This window comes from Cucurbita pepo, chromosome LG02 (genome assembly GCF_002806865.2).
Source record: "Cucurbita pepo subsp. pepo cultivar mu-cu-16 chromosome LG02, ASM280686v2, whole genome shotgun sequence".
In the NCBI taxonomy this organism is placed as follows: domain Eukaryota; kingdom Viridiplantae; phylum Streptophyta; class Magnoliopsida; order Cucurbitales; family Cucurbitaceae; genus Cucurbita; species Cucurbita pepo.
Genome location: NC_036639.1, coordinates 1,722,509 through 1,743,039, shown reverse-complemented (window position 1 = coordinate 1,743,039; position 20,531 = coordinate 1,722,509). Strand labels below are relative to the sequence as shown.

Genomic DNA, 20,531 nt, shown 5'->3' with positions numbered 1-20,531 from the left:
TCCGGACACTCTAACAAATTTTCTCGTGTGTAACAAAATAAAACATAATTGAGCAAAAATGTAATTTCATTTTCAAAAGCGCGTGGGACCCAAACGCACCCAAGTCAACCATTCCACTCCAGCTTCAAAGTCAACATAACCACAAAACAATTTTTTTTTTTTTTTTTTTTTTAATTAAAAAAAAAAAGTTTGTGCTGTTTAATGCTGGACTCAGAAAAGAAGTCCAAAACCGACTTCCAGAAGAATGGGACCCAGGCCCTTATTTGCAAATTTAACTTTTTCCCCTCTAATTTCTTTTTTTTTTTGGTTTTTGCCCCTTTATATATAAGTTTTCTCTCTATGACCCCTCAATTTCTGCAGAATTCTTCTTCTTCTTCTTCTTCTTTTTTTAATTATGGATATTTTCTTGGACCTTAACCTGAATCCTTCTTCTTCTTATCCTAATTCCGCCATGGATGAAGCTCTTCATTCTTCTGTAAGTTCCATTCATTTTCTTCCTTTTTTTCTTCATAATTTCTCTTTAAAATAAGGTTTATTTGAAGAAATTTGCCTTTTTTTTTTCCATTTTTGAAGCAGAAAAGAGAGGTTGAAGCTGCAGAAATGAACTTGGATCAGGAAAAACTCACACTCAGCTTGGCAAATAAGGTGAACCCAATGAGTTTCTTTTCGATACGAACCGATTTGAATCGTTTTCGAGCCTCATTTGACCCGTTTTCAGATAGTAAACGAAGAATTTGGCTCGGGTTGATGGGATTTTTTTGGGTTTTTTTGGGTTTTCAATAGTAATTTGAAGTAAGAAATATTGGGTTCGATCCAAAAAAAATAGTCGAGGATTCAAATCGCCCCGTACCTTTTACTTTTCGTAACGTGTCGGGGTTTACCCTAATCGAAATTACATGGTTTTCAATAGTAATTTGAAGTAAGAAACATCGGGTTCAATATAAAAAAAAAGTCAAGGATTCAAATCGTCCCATACCTTTTACTTTTCGTAATGTGTCGGGGTTTACCCTAATCGAAATTTCATGGTTTTCAATAGTAATTTGAAGTAAGAAACAACGGGTTCGAACCAAAAATAGTCAAGGATTCAAATCGTCCCATACCTTTTACTTTTCGCACCGTGTCGGGGTTAACCCTAATCGAAATTACATGGTTTTCAATAGTAATTTGATGTAAGAAACATCGGGTTCGAACCACAAAAATAGTCATGGATTTAAATCGTCTCGTACCTTTTACCTTTCGTACCGTGTCGGGGTTTACCCTAATGGAAATTAAGTGGTTTGTTATCGAGCAGGGAAGCGATTTTCGGGCAACATTGGAAGAAAAATTGGATAGAAAAATCAAAGAGAATGGGAGGTTAAGTCAGATGTTAAGAGCAATGTATGAGAAATATATGAATCTTCAAAAACAAGTGATGTATTTGGTGAACCAACAAAAGGTTCAGAGCTCAGAAATAGAAGGCGTTTCAAGGAAGAGAAGGGCTGAAGGAGAAGAAGAGTATGAGAATTTGGAAGGGATTTGCAGCTCAAGAGATGAAGACTTCAACAGGTGGCTCAAGAGGCCAAGGCTCAATGGAAACTCAAAGGTTTCTAAGGTTTTTGTGCAGAAAGATGCATCAGATCCAAGCTTGGTATGATATGTTTCTAACCCTATTCGGTTTGCATGATTCGATGAAACCCTAGCTACACGTTCTCGGAGATTACTAATCAGGGTTTTGGTTTTGATTCGATTTTGTTTTCAACTTTACTAATTAGGGTTGTGGTGTCTGGGTTCAGGTTCGATAATGATTTTGTTTTCAACTTTACTTATTAGGGTTGTGGTCTGGGTTTAGGTTTGATAACGATTTTGTTTTAGACTTTGCTAATTAGGGTTTTGCTTCGATAACAAATTTGTTTGAAAACTTTACTAATAAGGGTTGTGGGTCGAGTTCATGTCTGATAACGATTTTGTATTAGACTTTGCTAATTAGGGTTTTGATTATGATTTTGGGTCGATAACGATTTTGTTTTCAACTTTACTAATGAGGGTTGTGGTTCGAGTTTAGGTTTGATAACGCTTTTGTTTTAGACTTTGCTAATTAGGGTTTTGATTATGATTATGGGTTGATAACAATTTTGTTTTCAACTTTACTAATTAGGGTTGTGACTCGGGTTTAGGTCCGAGAACAATTTTGTGTTAGACGTTACTAATTAGGGTTATGGTCTCGGTTCAATAACGATTTTCTTTTCAACTTTACTAATTAGGGTTTATTAGATTATCAATTTGGAACCCTTTTGATTGATTCATTGATTCATTCATTAATTAAAGAGATTAAGAAATTTAATTAAGGATTTGATTGAGAAACCCTAAATGATATGATGATATTGATGAAAAAGGTGGTGAAAGATGGGTATCAATGGAGGAAATATGGCCAAAAAGTCACTAGAGACAACCCTTCTCCAAGGGCTTATTTCAAGTGCTCGTCTGCCCCAAATTGTCCTGTCAAAAAGAAGGTAACCCTCCAAATCTTTGCCCTAAAATTGCAAAACGACCCAACAAAACGACACAACAAAACACTAAACGTTCGGATTTTCCTATGTTTAGGTGCAAAGAAGTTTGGAGGATCCAACAATTTTGGTGGCTACTTATGAAGGAGAACACAGCCATGCCAGCCATTTTCAAACTGAGCTATCTTTAAGGTCCATCAATGGCGGTAAAGCCAGTGCCGTCCCGGTCTTAGCCACCATCAAACCGTCGTGCGCCTCCGTGACCCTCGACTTGATTCACGAAGACGGGTTGTTCAAGAGTCCAAAAGATTACGCGGCATCGGAGTCAGCAGCCTCGACGGAGGCAGCGGTTTGGCAAGAGTTTTTGGTACAACAAATGGCTTCCTCGTTGAAAAAGGATCCTGAATTTGCAGGTATCGTTGCAGGTGCCATTTCAGGGAAGGTTTTAGGAAACCAAACAAATCGAGAATAAACCCTAATCCCGAAACCCTAAATCGTGCTCTAAATTTGCTTTGTTTTTGGTACAATCTTAGCCTTTTGTGAATATGTGTTTGTTTGGATGAAACAAATTGGTTTGATCTTGGAATTATGGTTCAATTGGCAAAGATTTTAGAGACAATTTCAATCAATAAACATCAATTAGGTTAAAATGCTTCATGAATCTTCCATTGTTCTTATGTATTTTGTTTCTCTAAATGCATTAATCTCCCAAATGTTCTTCTATTCAATCATGATTCAAAATAAAGTATATAAAAGTGGTATAAATTCTTACTTATTTTCTACCTTCTTTCAAATATTCAAAATGGAATAAAACCATAGTCAATAAATGCATATAGAATTAGGGTAAAACTTTAGAGTAAAAAGCGCTTTTTCGGTTAGCATTTTTAAAAGGAACGTTTTCTAAGTACTTTAAATTTTCAAGTTTTCACGAGCGTTTTTATAATTTCAAAACCCCTTTTTGATTATCTAACCAAACATTACGAAAATATTGAAAAGTGTTTGGAATGAATGGAAAAACTCGTCCTAAATTCATTCTAATTCATGAAATAAGATACTAACTAGTACTCGGTGTTGAGATGTGCATGAAGTACTTAATCTCTTCCTTTTTCGAGCTCGGATATGAGAAGATACTAACTACTAACCTCTTGATCGAATGTATGAGTTTAGACCAATTGGGTTGTGTCCGATCCCTAATTTCTTTCGATTAAACTTTTATAATATGAAGAGAATAAATAAATGTGTTACCAAAAAGTAATAAGACAAAATAGAGAAAGTGGAGCAAATGAGAACCGCAAAAGTTGACTGAAAAGAGAGACCTAAAGATACACTTACTCCTTAACTAGTGCGTGAAAAGGAGTTGGGAGTTTGGTAGTTTGTGAGTTCATCAATAATTGTTTGAATTCCAATTCCATTGACTTCAAATTTCTTCTCTCTTTGTTCTTTTCCCATGCTGTTCTAGCACTCTTAAGCCCACCAAATTCCCGAGCGACCCTTTAGTGTCGTACATTCATATTATAGCTTTTATAATAGGAATATAAGATATTTTCCGTTTTTTCTATTCCTTCTTTGCGATTAGAAGGAATAGAAGAAAAAATCAGATTTATCCCGATGGGAGTAGGAGTAATAATAGTATTTATAATACTACTACAGTGGCTATGTATAAGTGAAAACTCGAGAACTTTTATCTCAAGAAAAATTTTGTCCAGATGATCGTCGTACTCGTAATGACAATACAATGATTAACATAACAATGAGAGATTTATGAGATTTATGAAGGAAAAAATACGTTATATTATGTAAAACAATGAACAAGCTACTATTACATATATTTTACACCAAACTCTGATCTAACCAAGTCCCATTTGAGGGCTTCCTCTAACAAGACTTCCTTAAACTTTCACCAATCTACCATCCTACCCAGTTACTTAGTTACACAAACATGAGAGTTTAGCAAAAGCTTTTTTTTTTTTTTTTTTTTTTCNCAGCAACAATGGCTGATGAGTTCAACACCCCTAAGTTTTCTTTTTTTTTTTTTTTGTTTTTGTTAAGAAATAATACAATTTGGTAGAAGATTTTGATTTCGTCCGAACACAGGCTACTTATTCTACATCCTGTGCGTCCGAAATGTTCTTCTATCCAAAGATAGCAGCAACGACGACGATGGCATTCTTCGATCATGTGTGATGGGTTATATGGGTTACTACTTTGGTCACATTGTATGGAGAATAAATTAGTATGTTGCAGAAATGTTTGTTAGAAATGCTCGGGATCGTTTGATGTCGCTACGTTAGGTTGGAGTCTTCATCAAGATTCCTGACTCGTTTTTCGGGTTACCAATCTTCAACTTCTCCTTTTCTGCTGCTTCCTTCTGTGCTTTCTTCTTTTCGTAATCAAGCTGCTTACAGTTTTCTTCATGTGCTCGCACAAACATCCGCATGAAATTGAGCAGTGTATTAACAACTGATCATAAACAAACGCCTTGGATTTCAGTACCAAAAATATGTGCATTTTAGAAGTAATATTCATTTCAACTCTAAGTTGTTCAATAATATTAATGGTGCATTTTGATCCAATGCTCCGGATTAGTAAGAAGCTCTATCAGTCGATGAACATACCTTGCTCGAAAGGGCAACGTGCTGGATCCTCGCCGAAATAAAGAGCGAGCGCATCAGCATTTCTACCCTGAAAATACCCACAGTTCAGAGAAATTCTAATGCTGCTTTCATGATATATAACGAAATCAAAGAAAAGAGCATCATACGTACCACATTAGAATAAAGCGACGCGAGAGACCTCACTTCGGCCTCGGCATGAGAAAGGAAGTCTTTTAAAGTCTGAATATATCGAAGTAAACGATGAGATCAGAAACAGCTAAAAATTGGAAGAAACCACATCTTTACAAGAGGAGAAGCAACAAAAACTCATAATTTGAAGCCATTCTAAGACAAGGAAATAAATGAGTGAAAGCCAAAAAAACGATGATCCAACCGATTAATAATACTGGAACTCAACATCGATCACAGACTAATATGAGTTTAGAACTTAACAAAAATATGCCTTAAAGCAAACTACTTTAGAACTTTACAAAAATAAAGCTATCCTTGATTAACTGTTATACAGTACCCGGCAAAAAGTTTCTGAAACGGACCCATCGTTTTCTGAATTAGCCAATTCCTGAACAACCTTCTCGAGCCCTTTGCTTATGGCTTGCATTTCCTCTGCCAAATATTTCAGTTGTATCTGTATGATAAACCAAACGATTAGCCTTACCAACAAAACAACACTAGAAAGAAAGAAAGAAAGAAATGAAGTAACAATACCTTCGTAGAAATTTCCAAATGCACAAGGTCCTTTGGAAATTCTATAAGTTCTGGTAGCTTTTCAGCGATCACCTGAGGTAGATATCTCACAAATTAATATATACATGAATAAAAATTGCCGAAGAAAAAATTACTCAAAAATGGCTTTAACAGAATGAAAATTTCAATTTTATTCTTCCCTCCGCCTTTTCTTTTCCATTCTCATCCAAGGCATGCAACAAAGAGAAAAAGGGGTAACAGCATTCTACAATTTCTAATTATTGGCTCATCAATTTCCCCACCGGATATACGAGTTCAAAGATCAACGATCCAGCATATAAAATCTTCTTCCTCTCGAAAAATAAACTAGATCTCAACGGACGTCATATTTTTATAAAATGGCAGGTCACGGTAAAACTAGAAGATACCCATTTCTTCAATTCAATAAGTCCACTCCACCAGCCATCCAGAACTTTTTTCGAGGGCGGTTAAATGCTACCTTATCAAGATACGACGGTTAGATAATGATTCATCTTTGTTGCTAGATTAGAAGTTGCACATTAACTTGGAGGTAATCTGTTATTCATTAGAAAATGCATTATGGTTCATGCTCAGAGAAGGGTTTGTTCAATATATTTTTTACTATGTATTCATAATTTATGTTGAAACTACCTTATTCTGCAGATTCAACGAGAAGAAAGTCGTGTATGCATATTACACAAATAGCATTGACATGAAATTATAGCAAATCATTTGTACTTAATGCCGGTGGGACGGGAGTTACTAGAAAACTGCGATACTATGAGTGCAAGCCTGTAAAATTATTTGACAAGCAAAATGAATAATGTATTGAACAGAACAGGAGAAGTCTACCTTACATAGATAATGCATGAGAGTCATCTTATTGTTTCTGGCTCGCGTATCAGTGAGTTTGAGGAGACTATCAAGCCGAAATCCAATAGCAGAACCTACATGAACAATGGCAAGAACTCATAAGAGCAGAACACTTGAAGACTTGGTGATACCATTCAAAAATTTTTATGATAAAGCAGAAACTAAAGGCATGTTACAGCATAAATAAAAATATTGACAGCGTACACAATTATAAAGGATAAAAGAGGCAGAACTAGCAAACACTTGCGCTTCATAAAAGTATTTTAAGATTTAAAAGAGGTTGAAATTTAAACATATTCATTATGCCAATAACATATTCATTTGAATTCAAAAATAAATAAATAAACACGTGTTTTTCATTTTGTCGTCACAAATGGTGTTTTTTTAACTCTTATACTCAATTCTTAAGTTGGCATGACATTTAAACAATCGTTTGCTATGAATCTAAGTAATACTTAATGTAATAAATATTAACCTTCACTTTGGAAATGAGAGGCATTTATTATTAAGAGATTAACCTCGGGTGTGAGGGCAAAAAAAAAAATTAATTCTCCACTGTCCATACTTGAGATAAGAAAAATTGTGATGCTATTTGCAAGGGAAAATATTATCTCACCTCTAGCCGTTCCGTGGTTCAAAGCATTACCCAACGAAAGAATAGTCTGCATTACCCTTTTCAACTTTATCGAATTTCTGATCTGACTAGCACATAGAGAAAGGGTTTAAAATGTGAAAATGTCCAAACGACGTACCTAAATTAAGGAAATTTAAAAAGAATATCACTTGCCTCTTCAGATACCGAATTGACAGTATTCAGACTATATCTAAGGTCAGAGACCTAGAAAGTGAAAATAGTGAAATTGGTGACAAATAATATAAAAAGGAAAAAAAGGAAAAAGGAAAGGAATAATTAAATAGGCTGTCCCCTCACCTGCAACCCGAATTGTATCTTGAAAGAAAAAACTCTTAGCTTGGCCTCAACTCGTGGGACCTTCATCAATTCTAAGAAGAACTATTGAGGAAAAAGACAGAACCAGGTTAATTTTTTTTGTAAGAAACATATTCCCATCGAAAAATTTAAGAAAGAAGTAAAAGGAAGAAAAAAAACTTAAAGGGGGGAGAGAGAGAGAGAGAGAGAGTAAAGTATTAACACACTTGTTCACATTTTCCCAAGTTGTCCTTGTCCCCAGTGTACCCCTGAACGTAAAAGAAAAAATGTCAATGTTAGAAAAGGGGCAAGGAAAATTTTCAACAAAATTATGGAAGAGATCAAGCAGACCACAAAAATTAGTGCAAACTAAAGGATATAGAATATGATTCAGACCACTGAATGTAAGTTGCACAGAAGGAAATAAGTACCTTAAGTAATTCCATTTCTTCTTTTGTTGGACAAAACTTTATTAGGTTCTCAACCTGATCCACATCTAACGCCATGTCATCCAATGCAAGGACTGAACACTGACAATGATAATACCAAAACAGATTATAAGGAACTATGTAATGTGTATGATTTCCATGTCCCAATTATGTTTAGTATCTCGTTCATAGATTGTTCTAAACCCTCTCTTTCACTCCAAGAAAGAAGCAAATTAATAGCTTACCATCATATCAGGCAAAGGAATCTTAACTTTAGAGAGCATAATTTCACAATTATAGGCCCGTCGAAGTTCAATCTGCCAGAACAAGTAGTTACATGAAACATAAATTGTCTTCAATGGAAGTATATAACAATGTATCAAGGTCACAGTGTGTTAGCCACAATTCTTATAATATAACACAATTGAAAGGCAGTCAATATTCGATAAGAAACTAATTAACACAAAACTCGGGATCTAAAAGGTAGTTCCAAGGTTAAAATTATAAGTTCAATTGTTCCATATTGCAACAAATAAACTAACTTAAAATTGTTCCGTACCAATGAAATATTCAATGACATGTAGATTAATTATATCAGAATAAACTTAAGAGTAAACCTACAGAGTTCAGCTGACAACACAAATCTTTTGCTATAATTGCACGGCTTCTAGTCCACATAGAAAAGGATGTATGAGATGCACCCGTCAATACCGAAATGAAGGATGGTTCACAACTTCAGAAATTGAGAAAAACCATTTTTTGCACTAACAGAATCCAATAAATGGGATTGAACTTCTTCTACGGCTAAAATTAAGTCAAAAGTGGCTTGAATTTTCAGTAAAGAAACAAATGTGATAGTAAGTTAATCTCTTTGATTACCAGCTGAACTTTTTCTTGTTTTGGCCCTGAGGCTCGGCGATTTGTTCTACCAGAACCTCCAGACTCCGAATTTGGTGCAGCTGCAGAGAAAAGACTTTCAAGTTCGGACATGTCAAACTCCGGAGCTCTATCACAAATAGGTTAACTAAATTAACATAAGGAAACTTGTAACATATGAGAGAACAAAAATATATGGCACGTACTTGGAAGCTTCATCGTTCTTTGGTGACTCTGCCCATAAGCTTCCTTGCATGGCCCTCGTTAATTTTAACCAGTGGTAAGGCTTCAAATTGCACCTTTTAGGTTGAGACACGTTTTTGGAGTTCAAACGTCCAAGGCCTCGTCCCTTTGCAAGTAAAGCACTGGAAGGTGGTCCAGGAATAGAAGGTATGTTGCCGTTATTAGTGCCAGCGTGAGACTGTGAGGAAGGAGGGGGTGCAGGTGGAGCAGGTCCCGTCGTTGAAAAACCTGAAGGAGGTGGGGCAGGTGGAGCTGACTTTACAACACCTGGACTTGAGGTGGATCCTGAATTGGCAGAAGGTGGAGGAGGAGGAGGAGGGGGGCCAGAGACATGCGTTGTTGCAGAAACATTTGGTGCACGACTAGGCAGAAGAGGAGGAGGAGGAGGAGGCGGTGCTAAAGATACATTACTAGGATCTGGGGAAGATCTAGGAGAGGGAGGAGGTGGGGGAGGTGGAGGGCCAGGTACAACCTTCAAGTTCCTGACTACCGTGGTAGAACCCTGTGGTGCAGGACTAGGAGGAGGTGGTGGCGACGGTGGCCCTAAAGACATGGTACTAGAACCACAAGTCGATGAACTCAAAGATGGGGGCAAGGGTGGGGCCAGAGGTGGAGGTGGCGGTGGGGGCACCGATGTTGGCGAGACAACACTAGTGCCCAAGTTGGGGCTAGAGCATGGAGGAGGAGGATGAGGAGATAGAGGAGGGGGAGGGACAATTGACAAATTCTTTTTAGGCAACTGAGAAGAAACTAAACGATCATTAGACGAAGAAGATTGAAGAACAACTGGAATTGATGTCTTTGTCGAGGACAATAGCATTGTTGTAGAAGAAGGTTGTGGTGGAGATGGGGAAAATGAACCATTCATCCTGCCAAAAGATGGAGATGTTACTAAAAACGAAGATGAATCAAGATGAGAGATGGGAGGAGAGGGAGGAGTGGGAAGACAAAATGATTGCTTGGCACAAGAACATGGACATGATCTTAATAAAGAAGAAGAGGATATCGAAGGTAAGCTCTCACTGTATGAAGGTGTGGACTTCCTAAGAAAAGAGCTAGGCGTTGGATGTAACGAAGATGGTAATAATTGACTTCTCCATAGTGGCGTGGTTTGATACGGTTGAGAAATTGAAGGTTTAATAGGTTTCAAAGAAAGTTGGCGGAGTACAAATGGATCAGAAATGGTTGAAGTTGATGTGGTGGTAGAAGGTCTTTCTAATGTAGAACTTGGCTCCAGTGCCAGCGGGGGATGCAAAATAGGATGCTTACCAGGTTGAATATATTTATATGAATCTAGAGCACTTGGAGCCAAGCGATAAGATGATGGTGAAGATATTGTCGCTGGATGTATGACTTCCTTACCACTAAATTTGGAATGATCGTGTAATAATGCTGTATTGCCCGGAGCAGAAGGTGCACTGGGATATCTTAATTTTGGGGAAGGTGAACCTTGCACAGAACTAGGGAAGGAGACTGGTGTAGACATGGAAGGTTGAGGTATTCTTTGGGTAACGATTTTAGTCTGAGGTGGTAGTTCGAGAGCAACCTGCAATTCTGGGGTTTCATTCTTCGATCTCACTGATCTTTCAGTGAGATATAGTTCAGAATACGGCTCGGATTGATTTTTTTGTATCTTCAATTGGGGACTTCTAATATTGTCTTCAGATGTCTCTGATTCCGATATTAGTTTTTCTAAAGATAAGTCAAGCAACTGGCTTCTGTCTAAAGAGTTGAAACTAATAAGTTTCTCCTGAAGAAAATTTGAAGCTGTCATTTTCTGAAGCGCAGTAAGAGCTGCTTCTGCCTTAGGGCTTAGCCATTCCACATTGCTAAAGATCTCTTGAACTCTAGCAAATGCTTCAATTGGAAGACCTTCTTTCTCCTCAATATTCGGCAATTCAACTGAAATACGTGATGCGTTAGCATCCATCTCTGAGAAAAGAACCTTCATCCAAACACAACTTCTTTAGTCTTGAGAAGATGAACACAAGAAAGAGGTAATAATAATAGAAGAAAGAAGAAAGGGATGAGGGGGATGAAACAAAAATAGTAATTGAACATACCTCTGCTCTGAAATCCTTTGGAAATTGATCCTTTGCATGCCATAAGATATCGATGTCATCCCGGTTAAGCATCAAAATATTTGACCTTATAAATGCCGTATTAAACATAACTCGAAACACCATCTCCTCCCTTTCCAGATCATTGTCCAAACTTATACATTCAAAAACAACATCACCTTGGATATGGCAATGGATATCAATTTTAACTAGTTCACAATCAACCTGTAACAAAATATGAAAGAATTACAAAAACAAAAATCCTGTAGGCTTCCCACCACAAACAAAGCCAGGAAAGTATATCCTTGCGAACTAAAATACAAATTTGTCCTTTTTTTTACCATTTAAGGTTTATAATTGGTACTTCGATGAAAGACTTGTTATATGATCCCAGCCACATTAAAACTATAAGACATTACACACACACAGAAACAGAGCAGGACAAAAAAACAGAATCTCGTTGCTCAAAACTACAACCACCCTTCGTTTTGAACAACAAAAAACGATTAATCAAGTACGACAACAGGTTTTCCAACAAGCCTTACAAGGAGCTCTAGGAACTCTGAATAGTAGTTCTATATGGATGAACACACAACCTGGGACTAAAGAGAAACACATTTAAAGAAAAACAATTACCAGTAAGCAGATATTAGTAAATCTTGAAAACAGTCGATACACGGAGAAAGCAATTCCCAAAAGAAATAAAACTGTTAATAAGTTTTTTTTTTTTTTTTTTTTTTTATTTTTTTTTTTTTTTTTTNCGAATAAGTCAGGTCAAGGGGTGGCACTCTTCTTTGGGCCGAGCTTTCTTAAAGTAAAGCTCTCTAGGTCATCAAGCATTTCTGTAATGTAACAATTCTCTTCTCTTGGCCATGGATTAGTGCGTTCGACTTCATACCACATGGAAATAATAAAAAAGGAGAGAAGGGTCTCGCCATGACTTCTATAAATTTTTGTAATAAATATAAACCAAAAAAAAAAAATCAATAAATATAGACAAGAAATAAGGGGGCCATGTACGCTCAACCCTCTATTTAAAAGGGGAAAAAGTAGTCACCTGCTTATACTGGCGAACAAGTTTACTCCTTTTGGGTGTTGAGAACAATACTTTGGAGGTTCGATCACCAGCCATAAAGGGATCCTGTCCATATATCCTAAATATTGGGCGGCAACCACCTTCACCATCCATATTAGGAATAAGTCTAATAATTATGCAGTCTAGAGTAAGCGCCCTGTCAAGCGGAGGCCATTCTGATCCCACATTTCTTCTTGATACATATTGAAGATACCTCAATTGCGAAGGCAATGGATTAAGAGGCGACATCAACTGCAAAAGCTCCCGAGGTGCTTGCTTGTAGATCATGTCCAAAATTTTCTGCTCCCCAGCATACTGCTTCCTATAAATCAAAAGAGCAGCCAACATGAAAGCCAAGACCGGCCATCCCCCTCGTTCACAGTGCATCAAAAGAAAATTTTGTTGCATAAGTGAGAGCCAGTTTTCACAGGATCTTAAGAAGTGGTGGATCATCTCCATGGTGAGAAGAGGGCAACCTTCATAGTGTCGAGGATAGTCCATGACAGTCATGTCATACATAGATAATATATTAGTGATGAGGCTTTGACTCTCCCCCTCTCGGAAATTGAACACCATGAATGAAGCGTCGGTGAGACTTTCACGAAGTTGTCCCACGATACCTCCAATATAGACTTTGTATTCGTCTTCTTCCAAAACCTCCGTTGTAAAGCAGCAGTCGAAAACTGCACATACATTCACAGGTTTATCCAACGTCCCAATCATCTATAATCAAGCAAGACTACACATCCCTCCACAAGTTTCAAGGCAAAAGATTTAGAACTCCAAAAATTCATTCAATGCTCAGAATTTTTTCGGGAGTTAAGGCCTGAATTTGCAGCATCTTTAAGACAAGAAAAAGTGGAACATAAACAATCCCAGGGAAGAAGAAGGCAGATACAATAAACAAAAAGTCAATACATGAGAATAACTGTAACTTAAAAGGAAGGAGAAGGATAATTTGTGGACTAACCCCAAAGGGGACATAGAATCCACAACAGGGAGCTCTGAGAAATCATAGCAAAGGGGTTGCATCTTATAACTTGAAAGAGCTACTTTCAAATGGGGACGGCACAATGATTATAAAAGGCCCACAAATACAACAGCTATAGTGACTTTTAGTAACAAAATTTCATGTAAAATACCATAATGTCACTGATGATTCAGTTTAGGCAACAACGAAGACGATTACCAGAGCTAATAACCCCTTCACTACGAAGAATATGCTGTGAAATTAACGATAAAGAACGATTATGAATAATTCTGGTAAGCCAAAGTCGTAGAACAGTTAACCAAAGTCGGACATACCATAAACCCTTTCGGATATCTCTAAAAGCCCGTCCGGTGGCTTCCGATAAAAGAATTTGCGAAATAAGGCCATTGTGATATTCGGCTCGAGATCCAAATAAGCATAAAACGAAGCTCCTAGGAATCAAATCCCCAATTTGAATCCGCATTACGAAGACATATTGCATCTAATTTTCAGCCTCACCGATCACCAAATTCCCTCGCAAAAGGGATAATTGCAGAAACGCCATGATTGTGTTGTATTGCAGAGTGTAAATTCCGTAAACAAAATAGAAATGGATTTTTGATTGACCTTGAAGGCAACACTTTCCCTCTCGGTACGGCCGTCGTTGCCGTCACGTTCACACTTGACGTCTCATGGTGAAAAGAAAAAGAAGATTGACTTAGCTTTCAATCAATTCAAGCTCCCATGTCCCCGCCCGAAGAAATTGAGAGAGAAATAGAGCGGAAACAAAAATTGAAATGTAGTTTAGGGTTTAGAGAAAGAATGTGGTGGAATATTCCAACAAAATTTGTTAGCGAGATGAAGAAGAATTCACAAGAAAAATACTGTAAACAATGAAGAATCGGATATGGCGGTCGTTAATGGAGGATCTCAGGTTTGTCGTATCTTCTCTTTGGCGCTCTCTGTAATTTTTCTTTTTTTTTTTTTTTTTATTTNAAAAAATTAAAACAAAATGATTTGGTTAGACGAGATCTGTACTCGTGTTGCTTTTCGCACGTGCGTTCCCCATGCACATTAAATTATATGCTATATTAAATAAAATATATTTTACTGATTTAATTATAATATTTATTAAAAACTATAACATTCAATATTCTTATTATTATTATTTTCCAATTTAAATTTTTTAAGATTAAATGTATATTTTTGTATTGTAATATTTATATCATTTCTTAATTTGTCCTTAATATTCAATTTCAAATATGTTAATTCAATATTTTATTATAAGTTTAGTTATTAGATATTAATTTCGGGTTGATTAAGTTGGTGAACCGAGCAACTCAAAGAGAATTCACAATCCAACTCAAATCGAAAACTGGGTTGAGTTGTAACCCTATTTTCAAGTTGATCGGGTTGATTTGACCAAAAGACTATCAACCTTGATGATCTTCCTTCTCGATGCCTGTCAGGAAAAATGGCAGTAAAATTTAACTATTTATTTCCTGATTGTCTTTTTTATTGAGAACGTGATTAGAAAACTGACCACGACAATAGACCCACTTCTCCAATAATATTATTATTGTTATTTTTCCAGATACAATCTCTACCGAAAAGGAAGATAATCGGAACAAGGAAGCCTTTTTTTTTTTTCATTTTTTATTAGAGAGTCTGTACACAGGTAGTTGTTGCTCGATCGAAGCTCTAATTTTATTGCGAACTGAAAACCCCAGTCTATCAGAAAACCGTTAAAGTAAAAAAAGAAGCTTTTAAAACTGCTACGATCTAGACTCTCACTCACGTCGACTTGAATACTATGTTATACTACTTGTCCTATTAATCAACCAACAACAACCATGGAAATTCATTAAGCGATGTGTTGATAAAGACCCGCCTAGTTCCAGTGTGATCCAGGGTTTTTATTAACTCCCGAAGTTAAGTTTAAAAAATACTATTATCGTTAGTTTTGGATACAAACCATTAATATTTTGTTTTTAAAAAATACCATTAAACTTTCCAAAGCGTTTTAAAATACTCTTACTATCAATATATACACGAAACTATTAGTACTGTATTTCCAAAATATTTGTGAACTATAAAAAAAATAATATTAAACCCTAAAAAAAATTATTAGACTGAAAATTCAATAATAATTTTAAAATAAAATATTAATAATTCACACAAGAACCCGCTTAGTTCTAGCATGATCCAGGGTTTTTATTAATTTTCGAGTTAAGTTCAAAAAGTACTATTATAGTTAGTTTTGGATACAGACCGTTAATATTTTGTTTTTAAAAAATACTATTAAACTTTTTAAAGCGTTTTAAAATACTCTTATCATCAGTATATACACGAAACTATGAGTACAGTATTTCAAAAATATCTGTGAACTCTAAAAAAATAATATTAAATTTTAGAAAAAATTATTACTCTATTCAATAATAATTTTAAAATAAAATATTAATAATTCAACAAGAACCCGCTTAGTTCTAGCGTGATTCAGGGTTTTTATTAACTCCCGAGTTAAATTTAAAAAGTACTTAGTTTTGGATACAAACCGTTAATATTTTGTTTTTAAAAAATACCATTAAACTTTTTAAAGCGTTTTAAAATACTCTTATCATCAGTATATACATGAAACTATGAGTACGGTATTTAAAAAATATCTTGTGAACTCTAAAAAAATAATATTAAATTCTAGAAAAAATTATTACACTAAAAGTTCAATAATAATTTTAAAATAAAATATTAATAATTCATCTTTTGAATTTTAAAATTACTATTAATTTTTAAAAAAATTTATGACGAAATAATTATTTTTGATATCTGGACCTTCAAAGAAATAATATTTTAATATTTAAAAGGCAAAATTGGAAAACAAAATAAAGGAAATGTAAGAAATATCATATTAGGTAAATAAAAAAACAAAAAAAGAAAATTTTAATTTAAGGAACTTGAATTGGAGGGAATTTTGAAATGTAACAAATGGGGCGCAAAGAAATTATTGAGTCAACTCAATTCCATTATCGGTCAATCGATATCAGATTAGAAATCATAAATTCCTTGAAATTATTGAGACCCAATTCTTCATTATCAAAGCCGACGATGCCATTGAATTCTTTAATGAAGCTTTGAGAAATCTCGTGAATCGCAGACCAATCCAACACGCCATTAATATTCTCACTCTCTGCAATTCGAGAAGCCTTTCAGTTTCTTCTCTGTCACTTTGTAATCGAATTTAATATCCTCTCTGCCCCTTTACTGATTCGAAGTAATCACATTCGCTTATGAGTTCACTCTTTAAATCCCACGAAGTTTCAGATTCCTGCAATTCAACGGGGCGTCTCTTGCGTGTGGTTGATATTCTCCGGGAAGAAGACGGCGACGGCGACGGTTTTTTCGGCGATTTTGGAATGTCTGATGCTGGAGAGCGTCTGGCGGATGAGTCGGTGACCGTTCATTGTTTGTCACCACGACGGATTGTTGCTCGGTGGGTGGCTTCGTTCCGGCGACCGAAGCGGAGGAGAGCGGCGACGGAGGTTAAGAGAGAGAAAGAAAGTGGAGATTCCGATGATCGGTTGATGTGTAGTAGGTGCGCGAGGAATGGAGTTGACAGCGGTGCTTCGTCGTCTTCAGCGACGGAGATTGCAGGGCCTGGTGAGTGAGTATGATTGAATTGATCTGTGATATTGCGATTTTAAGCGATTGAATGTTCTTTGTTATATCGAAACTATTTCGAATTTGCAATGCTACTGTATTTCATCGATGTTTAATTGGATTGATTGAAACTATAATCAAAACGATTAGGATCTGAAGAAATGGTAATTGTGTAATGCCGAATCAGAGAAAACTGTATGCGGACGTTGAAATTTAAGAAGTCCAACAATCTGGAATAGTTATAGAATTCATAAGATCTCAAAAACTAAGATCAAGTGGCTGTATGTTCATCCATAAACACGAACATTCTTATATCCAATAGGTAAGATTTGTAAGAAAAGAACTAAGATCAATTGACTTTAAATGTCGAATTTCTTAAGAGTTTGAACTTTCTACATCTCAATTTCATGGATGTTTTCTCCAATGTTTCAATTTTGATTGTGTTCTTAAAATTCACAGGACTGAGTAGGAAAGAAGATACCTCATTCAACTTGGGAGTTGGGTGTAGTTTGTTGTATCTTGTTCTTGCGAGTAAAAATGAACTCTCGAAGATGGTAGATTTGCGGAGACAAATGGAACTATTTCTTCAAGATATCAAAGAAGAGATGGGAAGAAAGAACAATCCGTTTGAGCCATTCCACTTGAATACAGATATGGCGTGTTCTTCCACTGATTGCCAAGACGGTCCTTGCTCGACCAGCCAGCGTTCATATCAACAAGATTTTTCATCTCAAATTTTGTCTGATGCACAATCAAATATACCAAATTATCACCAGAAGTCATGTCTGCATGAACAAGGGGAACGTCAGGAACGGATCGACGAACTGGAATCTGAGTTCGAGGCCGAGTTGGAACGCTTGCAGCTCCATTTGGAAGTTGAAAGTTCTTCTGGACGGATAGAGCAGCTAAAAATTGAGGTACATGGGAACATACTAAAACTTCTAGATTACTTTTGCTTTTTAAGTTTGATTTGATGGAAATGAAACTGGTTGGTTTGGAAATGCTCACTCTTATAGTTGTTGCAGTCTTCACATGATTGAGAATATCTTTACTGGTTTTCCAAATGTCTTGGTTTGATCACATTACTTATGACAAGAAACATCTTAGATCTATGGGAGTCGATGATCACACGTCCTACATGAAAGTTCAAAAATTAATAGTGGGTGATTTTCTAACCTCCGAACATTCGTTCCGTAATAGCTCAAGTTCACCGTTGGTAGATATTGTTCTTTTGGACTTTCTCTTTCGAGCTTTCCCTCAAGGTTTTTAAAACGCGTCTGTTAGGGAGAGGTTTCCATACCCTTATGAAGGATGTTTCGTTTTCTTCCCTCACCGATGTGAGATCGCACAATCCACCCCCTTTCAGGACCCAACGTTCTCGCGGACACTTGTTCCATTCTTCAATCGATGTAGGACCCCCCAATCCACCCCTTCGGGGCTCAGCGTCCTTGCTGGCACGCCACCTCGTGTCCACTCCCATTCGGGGCTTAGCCTCCTCGCGGGCACATCGCTCAATGTCTAGCTCTAATACCATTTATAATAGCCCAAGCCCATCTCTAACAGATATTGTCCTCTTTAGTCTTTTCCCTTTCGTGCTTCTCCTCAAGGTTATTAAAAAGCGTATGCTAGGGAGAGGTTTCTACACTCTTATAAAAGATGTTTCGTTCTCCTCTCCAAACGACGTGGGATCTCACCATTCTCTAATTTCATGGAGTAGAATAATTCGTAATGAGATCTGAAGGGATGAATATCTGTGTTCTGCTGAATATTCTGTTCTTGATTGCAAGTTTTATAAAACTGGGTTATATGTGAAATGACAGAATGCAAAGAACACGGACTCTACTAGAAGTTGCTGTATTAGTTCTGGTGAAGTCATTGATCTCCAAGAAGATGGCACTAACAGGCAACATGGAGTTCCTCCTGTAGAACTCGAAAGAAAGTTGCACGAGCTGCTCAAAGCTAGACAGGAAGAACGAATAAAAGAACTTGAAGGCGCTTTAGAATGTGTCAAGCAGGAAGTTATTGAGAAAGAATCTGAGGTTTCTTGGTGGAAGGAAACTGCAAAAGTCATTTCTAAGCACATTCCAGCTCATTCACGACTTAAACTTGCTTCTCAACATGATCAGCTTCAGCAACTTCGGTAAGCATCCTTCTACACTTTACAATAGGCTTTAAGAAAGACTTATTTAAATGATAACTGATGCTTTAGATACAAGCCAATCAAGTCTTTGTGATATGCTTTCTAGGGGAAATTTCCTTTGTTTACTTTATGGTGAGGAGTATTCGTACTCTCATAGTTGTACCAGAAGGAGTGTTGTTCCAAATTTATGCTTGACTACATGAACTTTTTGGATAAATATCTTTGAGCAACGTTTTTGTGATCAAAATCTTCGTGTCTGTGCTTCCTCGTAAATGCAATTACACCACGTTTGTTTGTCAAGGATGTTACGTTATTTTGAGAAACCACTGTTAAGGACATTGAGAGGTGTCGTCCTACCTTGGCTACTTAAGAGAAATATCATAGGTTTATAAGTATGAAACAATATTTCCATTAGTATGAAGTATTTTTGGGAAACTAAAAGTAAAGCCATGAGAGTTTATGCTCAAAGTGGATAATATCATACAATTGTGAAGATCTGTGATTCTCAACCACCCTCCTCTTGACTAACTAAGAGGAAGATCATAGGTTTATACGGAAGACTATCTCTATTGGTATGAAGCCTTTTGGGAAACTTTACAAAGTCACGAGAGTTTATATTCAATTTGGACCATATATTATTCTTGAGATCCGTGATTCTTATCAACTCCTTTTAAATTACTAGCGGGATTCAAATCAAATCTACCGGAGTGAAAATGAAATCTGAAATAAGATCTATTGGATGATGTTTGAATTATGTTCATTTAACCAAAAATGACAGGTTCCAATAATGATGAAAAGGATGCAAAACATGCCGAAAGCAGCAGCTCTGTGGCTTACTTTATTTTGAAGATGCGCACCAACGACGAACAGAGTTGAAGAACAGTCCCATTCAAACATCACATCATATTCTTTCTTATCTGAACTTGGTAGAGTGTCCCATTTCAAATTCTCTTGCTTATTATATTTTGACAAATCCCTCCATGAGTCTGAATTATTTTGAATTTGTTTTTTGTCACGTTTCAATGAAAATCGATCTAATTAGTCGTTGAAATATAATATTTGGAGAATATATTATAATAATTAATTAGTTATGAAATATATATTAGATATTATATCTTAATATTTTTTCCCGTATGATTTGATTAGTAGTATGTTTTATTTTATTTTTAATATTTAATTCATTTATATTTTTCTTATTTGTAAGTATTAATTGATAGCTTGTATCTTATTTAAACGTTATGAATATCAATGAGAATACATACCTTCGATCTCAATTCTATTTCTTATCCTTAACATTAGTGAGTAATTTTTCGGTCAAATTAAACTTTGTGCTTTTTGTTTGGATTTAGATTCGATTTAATCCTTTTAAGAGTTTGATAGATAATTAGTGGGGTTGAAGAAATTTTAATATAATGGATATTTTATTTCTATTTATTTATTTATTTATTTTTGTGGTTGTTATTTGGGATGAGCCACAAAAA

At 36.0% G+C, this 20,531-nt stretch overlaps 3 protein-coding genes across 8 annotated transcripts; 2 read left to right on the top strand and 1 right to left on the bottom strand.

Moving 5' to 3' along the window:
• The first annotated feature begins 337 nt into the window (after positions 1–337).
• On the top strand, positions 338–3,140 carry LOC111788237 (probable WRKY transcription factor 40). Of its 2 annotated transcripts, none has more exons than XM_023668519.1 (5): positions 338–475; positions 577–645; positions 1,292–1,627; positions 2,373–2,489; positions 2,581–3,140. In XM_023668519.1, exons 1-5 carry the CDS (start codon positions 395–397, stop codon positions 2,953–2,955), a joined length of 978 nt encoding a protein of 325 aa, XP_023524287.1. In that variant the 5' UTR covers positions 338–394; the 3' UTR covers positions 2,956–3,140. The 2 variants fall into 2 exon arrangements, with proteins under 2 accessions (XP_023524287.1, XP_023524286.1); XM_023668518.1 differs by having other exon boundaries at positions 339–475; positions 574–645.
• A 1,381-nt stretch (positions 3,141–4,521) lies between these two features.
• LOC111788082 (formin-like protein 6) lies at positions 4,522–14,233 on the bottom strand. Of its 5 annotated transcripts, XM_023668251.1 has the most exons (17): positions 13,592–14,233; positions 12,269–12,969; positions 11,215–11,436; positions 9,115–11,096; positions 8,912–9,038; positions 8,278–8,349; positions 8,036–8,134; positions 7,832–7,873; positions 7,608–7,688; positions 7,464–7,514; positions 7,293–7,374; positions 6,656–6,750; positions 5,804–5,875; positions 5,607–5,723; positions 5,249–5,317; positions 5,099–5,165; positions 4,522–4,943 (listed from the first exon to the last, which is right to left on the bottom strand). In XM_023668251.1, the coding sequence occupies exons 1-17, from the start codon at positions 13,662–13,664 to the stop codon at positions 4,771–4,773; spliced, it is 4,125 nt and encodes a 1,374-aa protein (XP_023524019.1). In that variant the 5' UTR covers positions 13,665–14,233; the 3' UTR covers positions 4,522–4,770. The 5 variants fall into 5 exon arrangements, 4 of the variants coding, with proteins under 4 accessions (XP_023524019.1, XP_023524020.1, XP_023524021.1 ...); XR_002814101.1 differs by lacking the exons at positions 4,522–4,943; positions 5,099–5,165 and having other exon boundaries at positions 6,661–6,750; XM_023668252.1 differs by lacking the exons at positions 4,522–4,943; positions 5,099–5,165 and having other exon boundaries at positions 5,632–5,723.
• A 2,065-nt stretch (positions 14,234–16,298) lies between these two features.
• Positions 16,299–20,088, top strand: LOC111788204 (protein POLAR LOCALIZATION DURING ASYMMETRIC DIVISION AND REDISTRIBUTION-like). The gene is made up of 4 exons (XM_023668473.1): positions 16,299–16,910; positions 17,370–17,827; positions 18,731–19,050; positions 19,829–20,088. The coding sequence occupies exons 1-4, from the start codon at positions 16,541–16,543 to the stop codon at positions 19,836–19,838; spliced, it is 1,158 nt and encodes a 385-aa protein (XP_023524241.1). The 5' UTR covers positions 16,299–16,540; the 3' UTR covers positions 19,839–20,088.
• Positions 20,089–20,531: the final 443 nt, after the last annotated feature.